The sequence below is a fragment of the Squalius cephalus genome (genome assembly GCF_949319135.1).
Source record: "Squalius cephalus genome assembly, chromosome: 10".
Taxonomy (NCBI): Eukaryota; Metazoa; Chordata; class Actinopteri; order Cypriniformes; family Leuciscidae; genus Squalius; species Squalius cephalus.
The window spans coordinates 15,000,963-15,025,118 of NC_137131.1; the positions used below are offsets into that span (position 1 = coordinate 15,000,963).

Consider the following 24,156-nt stretch of genomic DNA (forward strand, 5'->3'; position numbering starts at 1 on the left):
GGAAGGAACCATCAAAGAACCATTCACCACCAAATACAATGCATACAAGTCACTGTGTCTTAGTTCTAGTGTGGGATATGAAACGGTCCTTTGACATAATGTCCATTGGGATGCTGCAAGAGTGGGGAGGATTCATTATTCTATGGATCAAACATTGAACAAATAAACAGCCCAATCCAACACAGTACCCGTTACTGGGGCAAGACCAACAGTGACCACAAGTGACACATCATTCCCTCTTCAGGTGGCATTCATAGTAAAGAGAAGATCTTGTACCCAGCATCCACAAGTACATGACAATCACAGCAACAAAACAACAACAACAACAACAACAACATCCAGTCATCCCAAGACAGACAGGCGCAGGTGAGGAGAGGGTCGGCTCCTGCTCTCCAGGAATTGGGTCTCTACCTTTTTGGTCGGCAAGCGTCCTGTTAATGTTTGCAAGAAACTGGCGCTCTCAGTGTGCGATGACATGCGATTGCCACTGCGCTCCATGGCCTACGGGTGGGGATGAATGGAAGGGTGAAAATAGATTAGTGTGGAGGACAGGAGTATGTGGTGCCATTCACCAACCACTACCAATACCTATACAAATAAACACACACACACACACACACACACAATACAGAACAAGACTGCAAAAACTGTGATATCACAATAGATTTAAAATATATATATACAATTGACTATTAAATTGAACAATTATAGTTTTCATCAGACAAATAGCCATTCTGAGGGATATGGTGTCTTTACAGAGTCTACTTAATAAGGAGACTGAAGAGATTTTTTTAAAAGTGTTTTGGTGTGATAAATAAATTATGCATACTGTGTATTTATGTATGTACGCATGTGCTCATGTATGCATGTATGCTTGCTTTAATGAATCAGACTACTACAGGCACTGAGTAATGAGAAAATAAAATGATTAGCCTTAACCAGATGCCAGTTATTAAAATAATAATAATTAAATAAAAAAAAGTTTCACGAGACAAACAAAACATTCACACACACGCACGCATACATGTGCATGCAGCATATCATGACATGCCAAGCAGAAAGAAAATGGAAATTGGTTAGTTCTGCCCATGCAATGCTTTTTAAAGTGAAATGGTGAATAAGAAAAATGAGGCAGCTTCGAGAATAACTGTTTTAGAAGAGTGGATGGGTTGGAAAAAGAAAAAAAAAAGAAAAAAAGAAGGACAAATGAAAAAAAGGAAAATGCAGTGAAGGAGAAATGTGCCATGGAGTTATTGGATAATGTCGTTTTAGTGCTACTGGGAAGGGCTGTGTGAAGAGGGGGATTCTGCTTAGTATTTGGGGGTTGGGATAGTCAGAATGACCTGCTTAGCATCGGATGTTGAGCCAGGGCTGGTCCCCCAGGGGGCGCTTTTGCACCCCATGGTATGCACCCAGGAGTTGGAGCGATCTAAGCCCTGCAAGCCAAGGGTGGCATCAAAAGGATCACAGGCAGACGCACGCAAGCAAGCCAGGGAACAGTGAAAGGTCAAAGGTTACAGGTCAATGAAACAAGTGAGCAAGGGAGCAAGTTAGTTTATATTAATTTGTCATTCCTGAACAGTAACAGGTTAGAGTATCAAGCATCTCTAAGTAACAAAATAAAAAGGCTTAAGGCCCGGGTATACTTCATTTTCCGCATTCTGCTCCGTCTCGCACACAGTCGTGTCCGCACAGCTTTTAAAGTATACTCAATGAGTGCAGATACGCGAGTTCCACACATGGGCAGTACAATTGCTTTTCTATACTCTACAAATCATTAGAGGGCAGTACTAAGTCATTTGGAGGACATTCGCCATTGTATGCAAAGTTTAGAAGAAGACCCAAAACATAAATGATGGAGAATGAAATGCTGCTTTGTTTACTGTTCTTGGAACAGCATGTTGTTCTGTATCGCTCTTTTTCGACTACTGCATAATACATCACAACTGCATATTGCCAACTAGTGGGCTCTTCTGTCTCAGCTTTCATCTTGTATGCGGTGTGTGTGGAGGTCGGCGGACCCTCCTGATGACGACAATTATGTCTTGCAGACAGTGTGCGGTCCGTCGCGAAACACGGATGGTTGAAGTATACTTTGGGCTTAAGTTTGGCACAGTTAGCACAGAGCGCATATTGTGAAATCAGATTGATTTCATTCATACAACAGGGGAGAAAAAGATCAGTGGTTAGCACCAATAATTCTTAAGTGAACCTCAAGTAAAAAAAAAAAAAAACTGTTCAGAGAATGTGGTTCATTATTAAAAGCATGTCAACTACATCATACACACTACAACTTAAAAGTTTGTGCTTAGTAAGATTTTTTTTAAAGAAATCAATACTTTTGTTCACCAAAGATGCATTTAAAGACTCAAATAAATGATTTCAATTATTTCAAATAAAAGCTGTTATAGACTATCAAATAATCCTGGAAACAATGTCACAGTTTCCACTAAACTTAAGCAGCAAACTTTCCAACACTGATAATAAGAAATGTTTCTTGAGCACCAAATCAGCATATTAGAACGATTTCTGAAGAATCATGTGACACATAAGACTGGAGTAATGATGCTGAAAATTCAGCTTTACCATCACAGGAATAAATTGCACGTCAAAATATATTACAATGGAAAACAGATATTTTAAATTGAAATAATATTTCACAACATTACAGTTTACTGTATTTTTAATCATATAAATGCAGTCTTGGTGAGCATAAGATACTTTTTTTCAAAAACATCTTCTGTATGTAATAAATTCTTGAGTTGCCATGAGAACATTCAACAGATTTGCAATGTAAACATTTTTGGCAAAATTTGGAGCAGTTTGAAAAGAACTACATTAATTTAAATTATCACATTTATTTTTGTAAAACATTTTTAATAAATATACTGTAAAATGTAGTTTTGAATGTAGTGTCGTTAGACTTTGTTTATTTAGATAAAGTTTATTTACAGCCATGTACTTAAAGATTTCAGTTTATTTATGGTGGAATAATAAATCTGTTATTAAATTTCGCATTTTACCTGATTTGCATAATTTATTCAGTAAATTGGGTACAACAGCAAAGAAGTCAGTGCATACAAATCACTGAGCTATCAGCTACACATTCATCAAAGGCAAACTGTAGAAAGGATTTTGGACACCGTTCTCAACCACACATTCATTGTGTTACAGTTAATTTTTGTTTTTCCTTTTTGCAAGATTGTGTAACATGGGTTAAGTCCATAAAATGTTCTAGCTAAAGTTTGTCTTTCTGGTGAGCTATAGGTTGACCTGTAACATTGGGAAATGCTGATCAGCTAAGTAAGCAATCTAGTGCAGAAAGTCAATGATCTATAAAAACACTCATAAGAATAATGAATACATCCAGCTGGAGCAATCAAAAATGTCTCAACAGCACTAATAAAATACACTTTGATATGTATATGAACTATGACGACGTGTCTATAATATTAATAGAAAAGTATAGTAGCCAACAGAGCAGCTGAAATGTGTCTACTTACCTTGCTGCCAATTATGGAGCGTACTTCATCATCTGGCGAAGTGGGAGTGCCAGAGATGTCTGGGTTGCTGTTGCTAAGGCTACGAGAGCGGTTAAGGTTGAGGCTTGCAGGTCTAACAGCAGAACGAGCCATTGTGGCATAATGCACTGAACCACCCAATCCTCCTGGGCCTAATATGCAGAACAGAATACATTAAAAAAGAAACACATTGCAATAACTAATTTAACCAATCTTAAAACACCAAAAGCCCCAGATTTAAAGATCAAGCTGAAACCTGACCTGGAGAGGGGGAGTTGGGATCCATGTTGGGTAGGCGGAAGACATAGTGGATATATGAGGAGAGAAGGCTGTTTCGCCCATGCATATCTTGACTGGTGTCCAAGTACTTATGTAGACGGTTCACTATAGATGCCATCACTTCAAAAGAGGCCTGACCAAGATTCACTAAAGTAAATAGAAAATAAAACGCAAGATAATTAGGAAACCGTCAGGAAACTAGCAACTATTTTATGCAGTTCTGAAATAAATTAATAAAATATATGAATAACAAAGTTATATACTTTTTTTTGTGTTTAATAGAAAGTCTAGAGTCACCTATCCAGCTTTGTGTGTAAATGACTTGATCCTAGTGATTATAAAAAGGGAATCCAATTTAAAAAAATAAACAAGTTCTACGGCCAACTTCCGATTTGACTCACAAACGAATCCGTCAGTCTAATATGTGAGCTGGTTGAAAATAACTGATTTAAAAGAATGATTTGTTTTTAAATTGGAAATAGCAACCAGGTTTGGAGTAAATGATAACAATTTTAATTTGTGGCCGAACTACCAATATAATTTTAGATGACTTGCAAGGATCACGCTAAAATGAAAATGGTGTGATCATTCAATGTTCTAAACCTGTATTGGAACCCATGGAGCCCAATATCCTATTAGCCTAGTATTTCTTTAAAGTTGTGAGTATTTTCTGTGTGTTTTCTTAGAGTGTGTAGGTTGGAGGACTGCAAGTACCTATCTGCCCAGCTATAACAGGAGGCCGCACCATCAGCAGAACCAGTTTGTCCAGCAGTAGGTGAAGGAAGCGCACCACAGGCTCCAGCTGAGATGAATTCAAAGCTGCGATACTAGACTTCAGCTCAGCCTCCAGATTATTCTCCATAATGCGCATGTCTCCTATCCTCACAGGGAACATGTGCTCATCAAGCGCATGCACCAGAGCAAAGAACTTATCTAAATACTGGTCCTGGGGAAAGAAAGAAACACATCAGAGAATGCATGTGTTTGTAGGCTTTAAATGAATCAGTATTTTGACAGTTTAACTACTAGTTACCTGCGTGTGGATGGTGGATGCAGCCACAACCTCTACATTAAACACCCCTCTGTGGTTATCCACCCATTTCATTCCAGGAAGAGGAACCTACACACAAATGCATGAATGAACTTCCAGTATAATTTCTTTTTAATAAATGGTTATTATTATACATTGCTACCCTAAAATGCTGTACAGTATCATCTGTACAGTATCATCCCACTGCACTGTTTTTGAAACATAACAGCATTGCTAACAATAACGGTATCATCTCGACACAGAAAAAATAAGTACTTGGTCTGTAAACAAAAATGTAAAAGCATGTTCCAGTTTGTTTTAACATTGTTAAAAAATGTTGTTGACCAATGAGGAAACTCTTAACACATAACCTTGACATAACCAAAATCTCATTAAAGAACTTTCAAGCTTTATCTATGTGTGTTGTATGACAGAAACTGCCTTACATCAGGAGAGAGAACAGAGTAAGACTGAGGCGGTTTCTCCAGCGATACGGGCAAACAGAAGTGACCTGTTCTCAAGCGTCCGTTCTGCAGCATGGGAATCCACTGAGGGAGACAGAGACACAACATTTCTTATAGGTGGGAACCTTCAGGCACATCATGATTATATTTGATTCAAGGAGTCATACTCCAATTCCAAAATTCTCAAGGCATCTCAATAGTTCACAACAAAGCAAATCTATGTTATCGAATCTGTGTAATCTGATATATGCATTCTCTATTAGCACTGTGCGAGTGCTCATTTTGTGTTTGTGAACCGTGCTGTTCAAGTCTCACTAAAGCTGCATTTATTTGATCAAAAATACATAAATATTTTAGCAGCCATTACTCTACTCCTCAGTAGGAAGGTTCACATGCACTCATTTTTGTCAATCGAAAATGAAAAATCAATTATCAATTAATCGTCAATTTGTCAATCAAAAAAAAACTCTCCTCCAATAAATTTTGCGTCTGAAAGGGAAACTCCTACAAATGCATATGCAATAAGGTAAGCCGGTGTCCACGCCTTTTTCAGCGCAATTTCTTTTACAGCGTGTCTTTAGTAAATCCTGACAGCAGTAATATTTTTCTAATGCCAAAAGAGGGTTTGAAAACCAGGATACAATTTATTTTTTATTTTTTTTTATTAGAAGAAATAAAGTTCAAAAGTCAAACAGCATTTATTTTACTTTTTATTTGTAACAATGTAAAAGTGTTCTGTCACTCTTTGATCAATAATGAACCTTTGCTGAAAAAAGTATTAATTCTTTAAAAAATGTAATCTTACTGATCCTAAACTCTTGAATAATAGTGTGTGTGTGTGGAGCACTGTATGTACCGTGTATCCAACAGGCGTCTCCAGTGGAGTGTTCTGTTTCTGTTGACAGCTGATGTGGTAGAAAGTGAAAAGGATGTGATGATGGTCGGTCAGCGAGGCTGGAAGCTTGATTTTAACTTCATCGTGGAAATCAGGTGATCTGAGGTAAGAACATTTGAGAAATGAAAAAGAAAAGAAGAGAAATATTGTAAAAACGTCAGTGTAAACAATCCATTTCTTACGCAAAATCCAAATCAAACAAAAACTTGACCAACTGTTGTTCCAAAATCAACTAACACTGTGACTGTCACTCCCTGAGCTGATGTTTGATCTCATGTTGAAGACTTCTGCATGAGTTTTTAATACACGTTGCAGCCACAAACTCACCGATTATGATATACTACAGAAGTGTAAGCCTCCTTTGAATACTCTGCACAGCTGGATTTCCCGTAGATTACCTAAGAGACCATGGAAGAAAGAACTGTAAGTATATGATTCCACTTCTCCCAATCAAGAGAGTGCTTTCCCATGACATGTTTGGCTTTATGAGACTTCAAATTAATCTGTCAGAACTTACAGGCATAGCGTTGCTAGGATCTTCCCCATTCATGAACTGTACTTTCACTGTAATGTTACGGGCAGAACCTTGACGATTTGCGAAGTTCAGGCTCTGTGGGTTCACGTACAGGAGGTTCCTACAAATGCAGGCAGACAGAGGAAGGAAAGTTGTTTATACATCAAATGTTTCGATCCCTACTGCTCCCATTCAATTAAATAGACATTTTAATATATATATTTTGTTACATATTTAGAAGTTTTTCAAGCAGGTTTTGTAAATCTTATATTCAAAGGTAAATAATTCTGGAAATGTTCTTCTGGTTTCTCAGCCGATTCCTTAACTGAAATAAGACTATTTGAAAATGAGACAGAAATGTGTCCACTGAAATAAAAACAAAGTTGACGATGAAATCAACAACCCATGGTTAAAACTAACAGGAAATGGAAACTTTGAAAGTTAAAAGTAATTTTAAAAAATTACACCAAAATTAAATTACAAAGTACATAAGTTGCACAAAACAGAAATTCAAAAACAGTTTCTGTTCACATGTGAAAACATCTTAAAGCAAAAAGCCCAGGATCAAATTTGGGGCATTAACATTATCTTTTCCATTCTTGCACAGCCGTTTCCGTTCTGTGGTTACAGTAGCTGCAGGAACAGACAGAAATACTGCAGTGACGTGGAACATACTCTCCTGGGAAACCCCACAGTCCGCAAAGGTCACAGACTTTCCCAGGAGCACATAACTCTCATGCACTCTCAATATCACCTCCTATCTAATGTGGTGTGTATGTATCACTTATTTCATACTGTGATCTTTAGTTCAAATTCAAAAGGAGAAAATGAGCAAAGGAGGAGTGAATAAGTGCTTGTACATTGTGCTATTCAAAAAATTCCCATATAAGTTGCATTCAAATACAAAAAAACCCCAAGAGGTTCAATAAACAAAAGATTTGGAGCAATTCCAGCCAAAACAATGTTCAGATCTATGTAGATCTGCAAAATCCGCAAATCTAGATTTAGCTAAAACAGCAAAAAAATTAAAATAAATAATAATTATTTGGCACAGGGTGTAAGAAAGGACATTGGAGATGAAATTTCTATCCACAACGCTGACACACAAGCTGAATGGCCTCTACGTACACAATGGGAGTCAGGTCGTGTTTGCTGTGTCCACAAATATGGATTGAGGCCAAACTTTGCGCACCTATCTGAACAGAACCAGTTAGAACGTACTTGCAGCAGGGCAATGATTATACATCACTGCAACACAGCAAACATAAAACAAGTTATATGGCAGGCACAAAAAATGCAATCAAGTTTGTTTCACCCTAACATTTACAGAACAGTTTCAAACAACCATATATTTTGCTATACATGTTATTATACAATATTTTCAATGTCTGCATTTACAAGTGCAAGAATATGCTGATATGTGAATTTGGACATATGCTGAAGCAGAAGCAACCGTCATGTAAATCCAATTATCACTACTCAATGACAACAACTCAACTTAATGGAAAATAATGTTCATGTTTAATCAGAATATGTTCATTATCTTGTATACAGGAATATTCCTATAGTTGATATATTTTCTTTGTAAAATTCAAATGTGTTGAATAGAGGAGATTATTCCACAATTAAAACATCTGGAAAAACAACAGCGATTCAGTAGATCAAAAATAGTAACAGGTTGAATAGTTTATCAGTAGGGTCCAAATTTAGGGTGTTTGCAAACATTTGGTCAAGACTAACTCATCCCCATTACAAGCTGCTAAGATTAAATATTTAAAAACAGCACATGTGAACAAAGTAAACCAAGGCTAAAACATCTTTACTGAAAATTGTTGCTGAAAATTCTTACAATTAAAATTTTCACCATATGTAACATTATGCAACATTTTACCAATGGTATCTAAGTGGTTGACATGAGATGAGATTTTGTGTGTGTGTGTGGGTGTGTGTGTGTGTATTAAATTATATGTATTGCAAGAGTGAATACAGCTATGAATACGTGCATTTAATGCTGTATAATGTATACCTAGTAGTAAAGCTTTTTAAAACATAGAATTTATTCAAATTATTCAAATATATTAAAAAAATATATTTTTTGTGGTGAGCTAGATTATAAAATATTTGCTAGATAAAAATTTAAACTACTGGCCTGACCAGGCCAACAGAAAAAAAAGCACTGCTGAACCCTGAAGGGAGATTAATATGAAGCAGCAGTAAATAAAAAGCCTGTTCATATCAGTGCAAATGGCACAAACTCCCCCAACTTCAGTCATCACTCATTTCTATTACCGCCAGAGCCGAACCATTCTGAGATCCAGCGACGATCCTGCTTGTACATGCAGAGCCTCTCAGTGGCACCTGAGAGTGATGCTCCGCTGATTCAGGAGGCCATTAAATCAAAGCCAGAACCATAAATCACATACTTTTATAATTAATTCCCATCAAGCGGTGCACGCACAGAGCACCAAGTGGCCGCGGTTATGATGTGATCGATCGGCAGGATGATTCATCAGCATCGTTCATCTTTGCTTATCAGATGCAACCAGGGACCAGGTTATGGATGTGTGGTGAGTGGGGGAAATGTGTGTGTGATACTGTAAATTGTCTGCACAGAGTAAACTTTCCACAGATTTGGAGGAGGAGGCTCAAGCAAAGCCAGATTAATAATTACCAAATGCTCCCTCCCCTCTCAGTGTAGCAGTATATATTTGAGGAATCTCTGCTGTTTTTGTTCTCAGAGTAGGAGATGAGAAGAGTACCGAGAAAGGGAGGTTAAAAGAGACTAGCACACAGACAGGCATTGCAACGGACTGACGCACTGAACAAACCACCTAAAATGATGTTGACTTTCCTGCTTTTCTGGCTAAGCTTGTCCACAACAAGCGCAGCCTCCAACCTGAAAAAAGCACCCACCGAGGCGCCTATCCTAATAACCGCGCCGCCAACTGAGGCTAGATCCCGCTTTGCCATGTTAGATGACGTAAGACTCCTAGCTAACGGTTTGCTCCAGCTCGGCCAGAGTCTCCGAGAGTTTGTGCACAAAACCAAGTCTCAGATCAACGACATCTTCCAGAAGCTCAACATCTTTGATCGCTCCTTCTACCAGCTCTCAGTGGTCACCAGTGAGATCAAAGAGGAAGAAGAGAAGTTGAAGGAGACGACCATATTTCTGAAGGCCAATAATGAGGAGATCAGAAACTTGTCACTGGAGATCAACTCAAAAATTAACAATATTCTCCAAGAGCGAAACCAGTTGCACAGCAAGGTTGGAGGACTGGAGGAGAAGCTGAAGGGCTTGTCTCAGAGCATGATGCCTCTGGAGCAACTTCAAGAGATCACTGCTTTGAAGGTGAGTCAGAATTTCAAATTAAAAGGTCCAAATTCGCATAACTATAGGGCTTCGCAATACCAATTTTTACATTTTCAAAATTTACCAAAATGCATGTGAATCATACTTTATGGCAAGAGCTACAAAAAAAAATTATAGAATGTACATCAATAAAAGTTCAGATAAATGGTACTGATCATATAGCTGTACAGGTCAGCTGAATCCAGTTATGCATTTACTCCATTGACAACTTTTATCTGTTGCAGGATGTGATTGAAACACAAGAAAGGACCATTACAGACCTGCTTAAATCTGTTAAAGAGCAACACGAACAGCTAAATTACCAGAAGATCAAAATTAAGAGTCTTGAGGATAAGGTAAGTTATTTTCATTACAAAATCCAGATTATGCATTTTAAATTTATCATTCAATGTATTTTTAATAAAAAAGGGTCCCCACACATAGTGCACTCACAAAGAACATTTTCAGGCTATTGAAATGTGTTGTATATTTTATTTATATTATTATTTACATAATTTATTATCATAATTTTCTGTAGGATTTCTAATCACTTTGCTTATATATATATATATATATATATATATATATATATATATATATATATATATATATATATATATATATATATATATATATATATATATATATATATATATAAAGTAAAGTGATTAGAAATCCTACAGAATATAAAATAAAGAATATTTACTGAATTTAAAATTATCATCACTTTAACTCTCCTGGCTTTATTTGCATTTACTGAGATTAAATATATTAATTTATTTTCAGGTGAACTATGACACTTTTCAAGACACAGCTGAAAAACCTTTGGATTTAAACCTGGAAACGCCAGACCCTTTTCGGTACCTAACAATCAACTCCACCAATGGAACTACAGAAATAAATGGTAAGAAAAGCATGAAATCAATTAGCGATTTAAATTGTTGCTTTATTAAAACCAAAACCGTCAACTGTGTGTTTTGTTGCACAGACTTTCCAGTAGACTGCAGTGATGTGTTCAAAAGAGGCCAGAGGACCAGTGGAATTTACCCGATCAAACCCAATCAATCTGAACCTTTCCATGTTTACTGCGAGATAAGTTCTGGTAAGAGACCAATAATGCACTTCTAATCAGACTTCCTACTGATATCTGTTACAAAAACTGTGACAGGTACATCACAAAGGGCACAAGAAACCCTACCTAAGTGGTTACAACCCTAACTTAGAAGGTTGTGCCTTTATCACCATTCTTATCGAACTAGGATTCTATTTTTACAGTTTTCTTTAACTCTTTATTTTAAGATGGAGCAGCAACAGTCATTCAGAGGAGGGAGGATGGTTCTGTTGATTTTGACCAGTCGTGGGAAAAATATGAATATGGCTTTGGCAAATTGGAAAGTAAGTATGCCTTTTTGTGTCATGTCACGTTTCCTTCTCTACTACTCCTACTATAGATGCTTGATAAAATATGAACAGCTTAAGCTTCTGTAGTATGATTCATCTTTAGCTGAAGAGTCAAATTGATTCTAAATCACATGTCTCTTCATGGCATGTTCATTATAAATGATTCAAGGCATGACCACTTAGAAATGGAAACTTCAGCTTTTAACAAAGCACAAATGTCCTTGTGTTACAGAAGAGTTTTGGCTTGGCTTGGCGAAGATCCATTCCATTGCTCGACAAGGAGAATACATTTTACACATTGAACTGGAAGACTGGAAGGAGGAAAAGAGATCCATAGAGTACATGTTCACCCTAGAAGGCCCTGCATCTGATTACGCCCTTCACGTGGCACCTTTGTCCGGAGATCTGCCAGATGCCATGAGCAACCACACGGGCATGAAGTTCTCAACCAAAGACAGAGATAACGATAATCATGACGAGTCCAACTGTGCCCGCAACTACACAGGTATCAAACGGACAAATTAAATATTTAATATCATACAATACATAATTGAATATCCCTTGAATAATAATTGTCCTCTGGTTTCAGGTGGTTGGTGGTTTGATGCATGTGGGGACACCAACTTAAACGGGAGATACGCCTGGGTGAGGTTGAGGACTCGCCACCAGCGCAGGAAAGGAATCTACTGGAGGCCAGCCAAAGGAAGCTCCTTCACTCTCAAATCCACAAAGATCACCATCAGACCATCAACCCAGTTTCAATAATCCCTGACCCTATACCCACTCTCTATCGTGTAATTCAGAATCAATTAGAGGTGTCACACTGGCAGTAGACACTGGCCAACAAAGCTTTTCCCTTTCTCTACAGACAGCCGAAACTGAATGATGCAACTGCAACAGGTCATTGACTCTGGTAGAGGGTAAAAACCAAGTCAAAGGGTTTTGCAACATATTAGTTCAAAATCTTCATAGGTCACCAGATAACATACTTGTAGCTTACTGACCAAGAAGAGTTGTTAAAAAAAAAAAAAAAAACACAAAAATACTGAAAATTACACTGAAACACTGAAAATTTTAAATGGCAAGATCACACCTCTGAAACAGGATCTGGTGCATGCTATTATCAAGAGTCAACAGGAATCAACAATACGTTTGTATGGATAATATTATAGAACTGCACTGCATTCAACTATAGAACTACTCAACATCATTTCACATATAGCATGTTTACTTAAATAATGTATTTAAGCAATTTACACAAATGTGAAACAGTAGAAAAGCAATGGGTAACACTTTATAATAACTTTCATTAATTCATAACCATAACGCTTTAAGAACACATTTATATTATACTATATACAAAAAATGCTATATATATATGCTCTTGTATTTTTGATGTTGAAAATTATTACAAAGTGTTACCAAGAAATGTATCGTTATGGTCTGCATGTCATTTTCTGTTACTGAGTCATATTGACTCCTGGTTATGCTTTGTACATACTCAGCTGTATTGTGTATATTTAGTTTACAGAATGTTTCTCAGTGATGGTTGGGTGCATCATATTTATAGCAACACATTTAGACAATAAGATAAAGAAATAAAAAATAAATATTTCTTTAAATTAGTCACTTACAGCACTCGAGTGAGACAATCGTTCAAACTATACTTGGACTCACACGGCAAGCTTTTTTTTTTTACTGGTAATAACTGTAAACCACTGCATAATGAAAACAAATTTCAGCAATATCTTCTCAGCAGAGAATACAATATATGAGCAATTTCATTGGGGGCTCACATAACTGAAATAAACCAGTTTCCACACAGTTTAAAGCTACTGTTAGTTTGTGGGGGAGAAAAACAATTATTTAACTGATACTAAACAATCCAGCAGGAGGATCAAGCTTAACCTAAGTGGGAAATCAACCCTTCCTTAATAACATGTTATACGACCTGCATATACGACAGACGTGACACGTGTGATAAATCTAGAGCATGAAATTTGTCTGCAGTAAACTCTTGTCCCAATCTGCCTATTCAGCACAACTCAAATCAAGGCTGACTACACGGATCGTCCAAAAAAAGATAACAAAGTTGGCACAGGCTGAGAGTGGACAAACATGTCCTCTGAATGACAGGTTATGTCAACATATGCAGAAGATAAGCATCTTTGTCTGACCAACCTTGACTAAACTAGTAAGCTTAAATAGCAGGGTTAGACCATACAGTAAGGCCGACTGCTTACACAGAGCGCAGTTGGCTCTTTAACAATTAGAAAAAGTGAGACAAGGCTAAAAGTGAGGCCAATTCTAAATTTAATCCAGACCAGCGGTTCTCATCTAGGGGGCAGGGCCTCAGCAAACATCCACGGAAAAATCCTCAAGCCAACAAAATGTTTCAAATAAGACAAAATAAGCTAAACCAACTAAAAACAAGACATTTCTTATTTTAATTCACCCCCTCAACAACTGTTTGGTTCCTTTGAAGAAACAGGATTTCCAGTCTTGCCAAACATGGATATATGAGGCAGCCTAATTTTAAAATGGTGATTTCTAGACCTGGAAAAGTCATGTAAATTAATAAACAGCTACAGTATATATTTTACTAGTTATGCCATGCTTTTAAGACAATTTTTTTTTTTTAATCCATGTAAATTCACTGGTTTTAAAAGTGTAGAATCCCTGAAGAACATTCAGTTCCTAAAAATTCTGGAATCCTGAAATGTAATTCTTTTAATTTTAATTATTTGTGTTACTTTTTTAATTTACAACTAGGAGTGCCCATAGATTAAAAACAAAACTGGTGGCCTTTGAATATTATTGTGGTGTTGGAGTCAAAAATGTTGAGAATCACTGATCTAGACATTTAAAAGTTGGTTATACCTATAAGTGGTGTTGGGCACATAAACGTCCCTGGCAGGGAACTCCAGGATATCTTTTGTTGGCCGCACTCGACTGTCAGGGTAAGGCTTCAATTGGAGCAGCTCAGGCGTCAGGCAATAGTGAGGGTTCTCAGGGGCTGGAGAGATGTCGATCTTCAGCTGGGCTAAGGGCGTAAAGTAAATGAGTTACATAACTCAATGCATAAATGGTTCATGGGGTCAAAATACATTGCAAAAACATGCCAAGAGAGTTCTACCTGTGATGGGCCTCAGTCTACGCAGCACAGAGGATGGACGCCGCATGTCAGCTAGGAACTTGTAGAGATCTTCATCACTTAGTCGATCTCCTTCCTAATATGATATATAATATAAATAACATATAAAATGTGAAAAGCTTTCATTCATTAGCTTTTGCAGTCTGACCAATGCAATGACGGGTAACTGGACAGTTAACTTCCTATGAATTTTTTTTCTTTTAGAATAACAGCGTGACCTGTTTGAAGAAGTTGGTGACCGTCAGGGTGGCAGGCCTGAAGCTAGTCAGACTGCATGATTCATCTCCGCTGGTGGTTCTCTCCAACGAACGACGCCCCACAATACTAGAGTTCCTCCGTTCGGACCACGAGCCTTTCCTCTCTGTGTGATGGTGCAGAGTCAAGAGTTAGAAAGAGATCCAATAAAGAGCAAATGTTAAAGACAAAATGAGATGTGGCAAGTCCTACTTCAATGGGTTTCATCACCCATTCAAATGTTGTTCGGAACACTAACCTCAAACTGTGCAAGTCCAAGTACGGGATTAATATGCACAACCATCGGTGTCGTTTGTAGACTCACCTGAAAGCCCCATCTCCAGCTCTGTGTCTCTCTCCAGACTGCCTGCACTGTTCACTATGTTCATGAGGTGTATGGCCGTCCAGGCAAAGGGCATCCGATAACGCCCTAGTCGCTGACAGAACTGTTCGGACTGACTGCGCAACTTCTCAATCTTTTCCTTATTCTGTGGTACCCAGGAAAAGAAAAGAAATACCAGTCACCATGTTAAACTGAATTCCACCAGGACTTGGTGTATAATGTACAAACTATAATAAAATGTTTACTTTGGCAGCATCAGACTCTTTAAAGACCATGTAAGGCTCTGCACACTCTCCAATGTCTCCCTGCTGTAGCACCTTCTCAAGCTGAAAGCAGATGAGCATTGATGTACTGATTAATGTACTGCATTCAGAGACAAAACATTAACGCAATATTAAAATCAATGGAATAATCATCAAACATGCCACTACAAAAAGAAAACTACACATTTCTTAAATCCATTCATACTTAAACTGTCCAATTGGCTTGAAAATATCAATTTATGCTAGAATGTTAAAAAGCACATAAATAAATGAATTATATTATTACATGGCTCCAGGCTTCAATATCAAAACAGATCATTTAGAAATCAATCTAATATGATGAACTGGTGCTTAAGATACATATATATTTATATTTATATTTTTATATATATATATATATATATATATATATATATATATATATATATATATATATATGTAACCAACCTTGATAACAAGGAAGACATCTTGGGAAGGGTAGGTGATTGAAAAGACGGCAGAGCGGGCCAGAGTGGAGATAGCAGCAGATGGGATGTGTGGTCGGAGCATGGCCTTCGTTTGCTCAGAGTTCAAGTCAAAGTAAAAGTTCTCTGATATCTGAAGATTAAGACAGGAAAATTATAGGAAACATTCATGTCTGTGGTAGTCTCTAGGAACAACTGTAATCTTTGAACAGGTGACTACTACCCTCTAGTGTTGAAATCAGTTAGCAATGTCATGTACAAACAAATGTAACTTCTATGTTATTTAACAGCAGAGGTGGGTAGAGTATCCAAAAACTAAAAGTACAAGTACTTATAGAAATATTTACTCAAAGTAAAAAAGTAATAATTTGAATAGCTACTTGAGTAAGAGTAAAAAAGTATCCAATGAAAAAAATACTCAAGTAGCAAGTTAATAGTTTCTTCGGATCATTTATGCCTGCAGAGTTTTGCATTCAAATGCATGTAAAAAAAAAAAAGAAAAAAAGAGAAGAAAAAACATTCTTCACGTGCTCGCGCTCATGGCCACAATGAACATCTGAACACAAACAATGATCAAAATGCGCATTGACGGATCTTCTTCCATCTGTTCTCCAAAATGCAACATCTGCAGGACCATGTAAACTGGTTAACTGTGTTGAAGCACAGGCATTCCTTTTCAAGGTGAACAGTTCGCAGCCAATGCGCAACACCCACAAATTGCGGGTTGGCAGGTGTTAATTATACTACATGAACAATGGTAGCTTATTTAATGTATATATTAAGGTATATATCCAAAAAAAAACTGTTAATGTCTTACTTTGTAGTAATATAATTCAAACGGATTCGCAAACCAATTTAGACAGTTTTGCCAACTTACTTAATCAAGTCTTTGAACAGAATTGACTCAAAAAAGTGAAAAAAGAGGGAAAAAATAGACAGCGCGCATGGAATAAACTACGCATTTCTTAACATGCATTGCATTAAAATAAAGTAAGGAGAGGAACATTGCCCGGCATAACAAAGTAAGAGTACAGTTTTCATTAGAAATGTACTCGAGTTAAAGTGAAAAGTACTCACAATTAAATATAATCTTCCAAAAAAATACTCAAGTAAATGTAACAGAGTAAATGTACTTTGTTACTCCCCACCTCTGTTTAACAGTAAACTACTTAATATTCATTATTTGGGCTTTAGATTTCCACACAAATTTTAACTGTACATTACACAAGGAATCATAACAGCTCACCTTTTTCTTTTCTTTGATATCATATAAGGCCAAACTTGCAAATATTGGCTCAATTTCTATCTCAAACCTTAAAAGTAAGAAGAGAAGCATATCAGCAAAATTGTAATTGTAGTTGTAAGGTTCAATTTGAGTCTGGAAAGGCTGTTCCCCACTTACTTCAAGGACAAGCACTTGACAAGAAGCCTTTGACCGAAATGTTCTTTGGGAACATCAGGCACACAGTGGCGCTCAATGGGTTCTTCCTACATGAAGGAAGGGAAAAAGAATGCAAGACATTTAATTAATCCTGAAAAGAATGAACATGAAATTTGTGTCTTTGGACTTGTGAGAATTAATCAAACAAAATGTCATACTCTACCTCATCCAAAGCGGGATGCAGTGCGAAGAGCTCTCGGTGACGGTTTGACTTGCGCTGGTCCTCATTGTGGCGGTCGATCTCCTCGTTGGGTACTCGATCCAGAAGGTGAGCCAGCAGAGCATCAGGCTGAGAGTTCTTCAGATCAAAAATACTGCAAGCCCAGCTGCCCCGTGGGGTGTCATCAATTGACATGGACCTTCGCTTCAGATCATCCTGTAACATGCAAAATCACTGATTATATTCAGAGAATTCAGAGAGAAACTCGCAGCAGAGGGACACAGTGGAATTGTGCAAGGGTATTATTCTACTGGGCTTAGCAACAAACAAAAAAACACGCAACAGTAGCAAAGACATGTTTACCTGATCATCTTGATAGCTGCTGTGATCTGGCAACTCATCAGACTCAAAAACCTGCTTGGGTAAACCTCTCTGCCTCTCCTTCTGCTTATCCAAAGTGTTGGGGTTAAACGCTGTGCCCAACTTATGATACCTGTGGATCCAAAATATATTGATTATTATCTGTATGCTAATCAGTATGCAAAATGGAATGTATATATGTGTGTGTGTGTGTGTGTGTGTGTGTGTGTGTGTGTGTGTGTGTGTGTGTGTGTGTGTGTGTGTGTGTGTGTGTGTAAAACGATGACAAATTAAAAAATAAAAAACTCAAATTCTATAACAATTATTTTACTTTTTTAGGGATTAAGCGCATTAGTTGTTTAATCATAACAAAATGTGAATATATATCTTATTTCTAATTCAAATTAGTCACTACTCAAATTGTAATGAACAAGAAAACAAGATTATGCGAAGCATCACATTTTTACATTTTATATTTTGTCAGTAAAGCATCACACATTATCTTTTGCAATGAGTAGTTTGCATAGTAATGTTACAATTCAGTTCAGTGGTGCTTTGTTACTAATGGATACAATTACAGAAATTCAGTCCACATAATTACGTGAAAGTTTGTAGGCTCAAGCTAAACTTCCAGTCTTCTGAATGACAGTAATTACTTCACTTTTATACACATATGAAAAAGTATTCCCTTCTGCCTCTCAACAACATAACGCTGTTTTCTCTAGCACAATGACTGAATGGCTTTCAGTTAAAACAGCTCAAGCATGCATTTCAATCTGGGAATCGCTTAAGCCTTGTGTGTGAAACCAGGCATAAGTCTGGCTCACTAACTTCAAAAACATTATATGATCTCAGTCAGGATAAGAGTCTGGGATTATCAATTAAGAATCACCAAAGCAACTGATTCACAGTAACTTATTAAGGCCCTAAAATTTAGTTAAAAGCCCCAGTCTACAGTATCATAAAATACTGCAGGCAAAATACATGAATTGAATTCCTTTTTGTCAGTTATGAACAGGCCCACACAAAAATGATGCCTGCAGAAATCTACAGATAGTGTTGCAGATACTTCCGCAGGATTAAAACATCCGTCAATCACAACGCGGCACCAAGAACGTTACACTCTCAGCTCCATTGAACACATTTTCAATATTTAAATCCATGTAGCAGAATTCTGCAGATTGTCCTCCAAAAACATCAATGTAAAATGGAAACTAGGAACTAAACCACTTGGGGGGAAAGAGAAAACAGATGTAAAGATGAAATCTAGTGAAGCACGTAAAATTTAGCACTTATAAATATCGTACTTGCGGTTAACGACGGCCCAGTCCTCAGTGTAAGAGCGGATGCAGTCTCTGACATGTGAATCATTCTCACTGTAAAATCATTTAAAATAGGAACAAGTTTAATTTGTTAAATCAGTGAATGACAGTGATGAGTTTCACAACTCTGCTGACAAAATAAAAAGCAATCAAGAAATATAGAGAAAAATGTGGTTACCGTCTATTCAATATTAAAAATATGAACAAATTAATTTATAAGCATTTTAGTCCTAAATGACTTGAAATTATCATAGCATGTGATTTTAAAACTGTTCACATTGGCAATTCGATGTCATTTATACCCTTTTTCATTGTGTACATTTTAGTTTTCAGGATGCATACTAATGTCTGCCTTAATTCTTCAACACACTCACCCCTCCTCAGGCACAGCCTGACCAAGAGTTCGACACTCTCTTGGCGTGTAAAGCACTTCAATGTCATCTGGAGGAAATTCGATCAGATCTCTCAGAGGTCCAGACTCTATAATGGGAGGGTGCGTGATCAAATACTCTTCAAAATCCACTGGCTCTACAGCCTCAGTCAGAGGAATCTGTAGGGAGAAATCCAAAGAGGAAAAGAAAGAGAATGTGAGAACTGTTGCCACTATCCACCAAGAAAGACGGTATCACACTGAAGGGATAGTGGTGGTGGTATATACTTTCTGAAGTGTCAATCTCTCCGATTTAACATAGAAAAGTATATTATCTAGGAATGTTTTACTTACAGCATTGCTAGTGGCATTCCCACCCACACTGAGGTTTTTGAGAAGTTGAGGGGAGCCTCCATACTGACCAGCAATCTGCTTCCTGACCTCAGCTGCTACAGTCCTGGAGAACAACAAGAGAGCGTAGATGGTATTATAATACAAACCACAAAAGAATCCAGTCATCTCACATTAAGCAAATCATAGAATAAAGGCTATGTTTAGAGTGGACTACTCAATTACTACGTATGCATACTATTGTTCGAAGTTTGGGGTTAGTAAGATAATATATATATTTTTTATATATATTTTGTTGTTGAAAGAAATTAATACTTTAATTCAGCAAGGATGCATAAAATTGATCAGAAGCGATAGTAGAGATGTTTAGGCTATAATGTAACAAAAGATTTCAGTTTTAAATGCTGCTTTTGAACTCTAGACTGCGGTTCCCACAAAAATAATAAAACAGCTTTTTTCAATTATTTTCAACATTGATAATAATAATAAAGAAATCAGCCAAATCAGCATATTATAATTAATTCTGAAGAATTGTGTGGCAATGGAGTAATGACATTTTAATTACAGGAATACTATTAGATAGATTTTAAAATATATATATATATTTTAAAAATAGTTATTTTAAATTGTGAGAATTTTTCACATTTTTATTTATTTTTACTGTTTTTTTTTTTTTTATTATTATTATTAAATAAATGCAGCCTTTGTGAACGTAAGAGACTTTCTTCTGAAACATTAAAAGATCTTACCAACCCAAGATTTTTTTCGAAAGGAAGTGTAAAACACAACAGTTGTCGAATGACCTCGCTAGGTATGTATGTTTAATTCAATGCCAGTCTTATCACCTTGGAAATAAATATAGTTATTTTTATGTTAAGACTAAAGTGTCTTTCTTAAAATGTGAGCCAACAAAAGAATCATGATAAATATTACTGACTTGTCCATCCCACTGGAAATCAAGCACACAGCATGATAGAGAACAGTACAGTACAGTAAAACACCATCCAGGTATTACAGTAATCTTGCATACGGTGTACAGTATACAAATTGCTTCCTGCTAAAATGGAACAAGTAGCCTAGTTATGCTATATATATATATATATATATATATATATATATATATATATATATATATATATATATATATATATATACACACACACACTCAAGTGCCTGTTGCTTATGACCACCAATAGGTTATTGACAAAGGTTCATTACTATTGAGTATAACATAATATTGTAATGGATTACTTTTTTTCTTTAAGATTTCACAGATTGAATTATAGCTAGGCCTGTAAAGTACAAACAGAAAAAAAATACTTAAATTTGAATCAAAGCAATGTGTCTGGTCATCAGTAAGAGTCAAATTGACAGTATTATTATCAGAATGTCTTTGTTGGAGCATAGTGTACCAGTCAATATCCCTTATCAGAATCCTCTTCTACTATGTGTAGGATGACACCAAAACAAAAACCCGCCCTCAGTTGGTTCTGGAGGGGCCTTTATTTAGGCTGGACATTCCTGAAGAGGGAACAGATGATTAGCCCACGGATGTGTTGTTTACCGAGGACCCGACTAACCATGAATTTCGGTGCATATTTCACACACCTCTGAAAAAGTCTTAACAGAGCCATGAGAAACAGTTTCTGTGACTTACGAGAAAAGCTTTCAGATCCAATTAGCACTGCATTCAATAAAAATAAAATGGAAAAAAAGGGGGAAATCCAAGATTTTCAGAGCTTTCAGTTTTGTTTTGACTGTGAAAAAATTAGATATACATTGACTTTTCTGAGACTTTTTATTCTCTATATACTATGGGTAATAATAAAACATCTACTGACATATTCCTCTATTAATAAAACAAAACTAGTACATTTTTTTGATCATATAAATAAACATGTTTTTCTATTTGGTTCGGTAAGAACTAACGATTGGAATCAGGACAGCGGGTGCCACCACGTCTATATTGAATGATCTTATCATCACATTACACACTGACAAGACAACAACATTTTTAAGCATCTGGGATATGCCAAGACTGTGGAAACCACCGGGGAGCCTAAAAGGTCACTTCCTTTTTTAGATCCATTTGAGGTCTAGTCTGTGACTTAACATCACAAAAGAAATCTCAATTGAAAATATATGTCTAAAGTCAATGATGAGACTTAATTATAGTCTATTACAATAACCCAGGGACCCTGCTCCACAAAGTACGGGCCACTAGCCAAAATCTGAGCAGATTTACATCAATCACAGTGTCATTACAGAGCCAAGTATCTAATTTAATTTAATCATGCATTGTGGTATTTCAGGTTATTCTAGATCTTATTCTGACATTGGCTTTATGATGGCTACATCATGCAATCTGAACACTTGTCACTTGAAGTTGATAGTGTTCTCTATGATACACAAGAAATGCTTATGCATTATTATTACTCATGATCTCTAGGCGTAAAGTCATTGTTTACATTATTTTTAAATATATTTTCTTTTTAATGAATCATATTCTTGAATTCAAAAGACGTAGTGCACTGTACATTTACAATATGATTGCATACACTAATATATATATATATATATATATATATATATATATATATATATATAGCATATTGACAGCATAACATCTCATGATCCTATAGATGTGTCAGTATGCCAAGCCATCGTCTCACAAAACCCAAACACTGCATTCCATTGATTCACTCCAAGTCTGCATCTTTAATTCCCTGTATGGGCTCAACCAAAGGCGCATTTGTGGATTATAAACCCAGCGATGAAGACTGATTTTAATGCACAGAAGCACAAAGGCATCATACTGCTGTCTTGCAGCTTAGGGTGGGTCACACTCGGGCATCTCTATGGCTGTGACTCAAAACCTAAAGAGCTGTCTACCTAGACAGCATTCCAGACGAGCTTATCCGACTCAAACGTGCTGGCTGGGTAGGCAGCTCACTAGGTTTTAAGACACAGCCTATAAAATCAGCGTCTGATCCAGCTCACTCAACGCCTAGGCCTTATTTGGAAAAGACTGGCACACTCACCAAATGCATCAGGCAGCATACAAAGAATGGTCGCACGGCTCGGGGAGAACATATATATAAACAGGAGATGCGTTAGATATCCTTACCTGCTGATTTTTTGGGCAAAGGCGCGGCGCTCAGCCATGACTGTAGCCGCTGAGTGCTCGAGTAACTCCAGCGCTCCAGCCGCGATATTCCTTCCCCACCCGTACCCGAATTCCGTTAAGCCCCACCTCCTGACTCCAAAAAGGCGTCTGTGATTGGACAGTTGCAAAGTCACTCATAAAACCGTAGTAACCATAATAAACAGAGAGGAGGAGCTCAGGGGCGGGACTTGCGGATTACGGCTGGGAAAAATGACAACGCACAAGAGGAGAACGTACCGTAAAACTGGAAAAACAAACGCATATTATCTTTTAAAGATGATTATTATTATTATGCTTTTTTTTTGTCTGTTTGGTATTTAGACTTCTCTTTAGCAGCATGACATTTTAGGGAATTAACAGTGCAGTATTTTGGGATCGTGGGCTAGTCTTCCCAACATGATTCATATCCTGTGGGTACAATAGAGGGCTCTTTTACAGGAAGCTATCAGTGTAACTAAAAAGTGTGAAATGCATCCGTTTCCACTTCCACCGATAGTGCAATCTGTAGTCAATGACAGCTTTATTGTGTATAACCAGAATGTGTTTTGTAATATTGTATGCTTGATTTTGGCGCATTCGATAACTAATAGTATAACATTGCAAAGAGCAATAATGTTTATAAATTACAGAAAAGCTTAAAGATTTCATTAGATAATTAAAACTAGATTTTAACCCTTAACAAGCAAGAGTGGAAAACAATCAGCAAAAAATCATTGAATGTCACTTTTTATGTACTACATCTCCACTAAAGTAAAACATATCCAAAGGAGTTTTTGATATGTTTGATAATATTTTGGATTTATGTATTTCCCATGAATAAGTTATTTTAAAAAGTCATCAATATTTCTATGATTTATTTGATGCAAAATATGCTGCATGTATGACATATATCGTATGACATACCCATCTAAACGATTCTTTTACGCAATTGAACAAACAAAGCATTTGTACTACAAATATTCGCTATGTTTTATAAACACATACAATTAGTTGTTGTTAATAAATATTTTACTATAACATGATCAAATCTTTCCAACCATTGTAATTCATTTCAAAAGGGACCACAAAATCCACG

General features: G+C 36.7%; 2 protein-coding genes across 17 annotated transcripts in view; one reads left to right on the plus strand and one right to left on the minus strand.

Moving 5' to 3' along the window:
- The window catches only part of dock7 (dedicator of cytokinesis 7), a 47,448-nt gene extending 24,309 nt beyond the window's left edge, over positions 1-23,139 (minus strand). For 6 of the 16 annotated variants that reach the window (XM_079884392.1, XM_079884394.1, XM_079884390.1 and 3 more), the window contains exons 1-24: positions 23,043-23,139; positions 19,919-20,021; positions 19,569-19,744; positions 19,180-19,248; positions 17,876-18,005; positions 17,516-17,728; positions 17,314-17,399; positions 17,158-17,224; positions 15,895-16,044; positions 15,430-15,510; positions 15,167-15,329; positions 14,826-14,968; positions 14,590-14,683; positions 14,334-14,496; positions 6,707-6,824; positions 6,517-6,587; positions 6,151-6,289; positions 5,277-5,378; positions 4,834-4,920; positions 4,515-4,746; positions 3,783-3,947; positions 3,504-3,673; positions 1,344-1,436; positions 412-501 (exon numbers count right to left, since the gene is read on the minus strand). In XM_079884392.1, coding sequence (XP_079740518.1) covers positions 412-501; positions 1,344-1,436; positions 3,504-3,673; positions 3,783-3,947; positions 4,515-4,746; positions 4,834-4,920; positions 5,277-5,378; positions 6,151-6,289; positions 6,517-6,587; positions 6,707-6,824; positions 14,334-14,496; positions 14,590-14,683; positions 14,826-14,968; positions 15,167-15,329; positions 15,430-15,510; positions 15,895-16,044; positions 17,158-17,224; positions 17,314-17,399; positions 17,516-17,728; positions 17,876-18,005; positions 19,180-19,248; positions 19,569-19,744; positions 19,919-20,021; positions 23,043-23,080 — 2,943 coding nt within the window. In that variant the 5' untranslated portion in view covers positions 23,081-23,139. The remainder of the gene's footprint in view (positions 1-411; positions 502-1,343; positions 1,437-3,503; positions 3,674-3,782; positions 3,948-4,514; positions 4,747-4,833; positions 4,921-5,276; positions 5,379-6,150; positions 6,290-6,516; positions 6,588-6,706; positions 6,825-14,333; positions 14,497-14,589; positions 14,684-14,825; positions 14,969-15,166; positions 15,330-15,429; positions 15,511-15,894; positions 16,045-17,157; positions 17,225-17,313; positions 17,400-17,515; positions 17,729-17,875; positions 18,006-19,179; positions 19,249-19,568; positions 19,745-19,918; positions 20,022-23,042) is intronic. The other 10 variants (XM_079884383.1, XM_079884385.1, XM_079884382.1 and 7 more) reach the window with 2 other exon arrangements.
- Positions 9,434-13,278, plus strand: angptl3 (angiopoietin-like 3). Its single transcript, XM_079884399.1, has 7 exons — positions 9,434-10,052; positions 10,298-10,408; positions 10,839-10,956; positions 11,041-11,154; positions 11,352-11,447; positions 11,686-11,958; positions 12,043-13,278. Exons 1-7 carry the CDS (start codon positions 9,540-9,542, stop codon positions 12,216-12,218), a joined length of 1,401 nt encoding a protein of 466 aa, XP_079740525.1. The 5' UTR covers positions 9,434-9,539; the 3' UTR covers positions 12,219-13,278.
- Positions 23,140-24,156: the final 1,017 nt, after the last annotated feature.

Excerpts from the sequence above, each read along its gene's own strand:
- angptl3 (XM_079884399.1), top strand. The coding sequence starts at position 9,540 with ATGATGTTGACTTTCCTGCTTTTCTGGCTAAGCTTGTCCACAACAAGC. Across the intron at positions 11,448-11,685 it reads TGGCTTTGGCAAATTGGAAA|AAGAGTTTTGGCTTGGCTTG; the intron begins GTAAGTATGCCT and ends CTTGTGTTACAG. Across the intron at positions 11,959-12,042 it reads CTGTGCCCGCAACTACACAG|GTGGTTGGTGGTTTGATGCA; the intron begins GTATCAAACGGA and ends CTCTGGTTTCAG.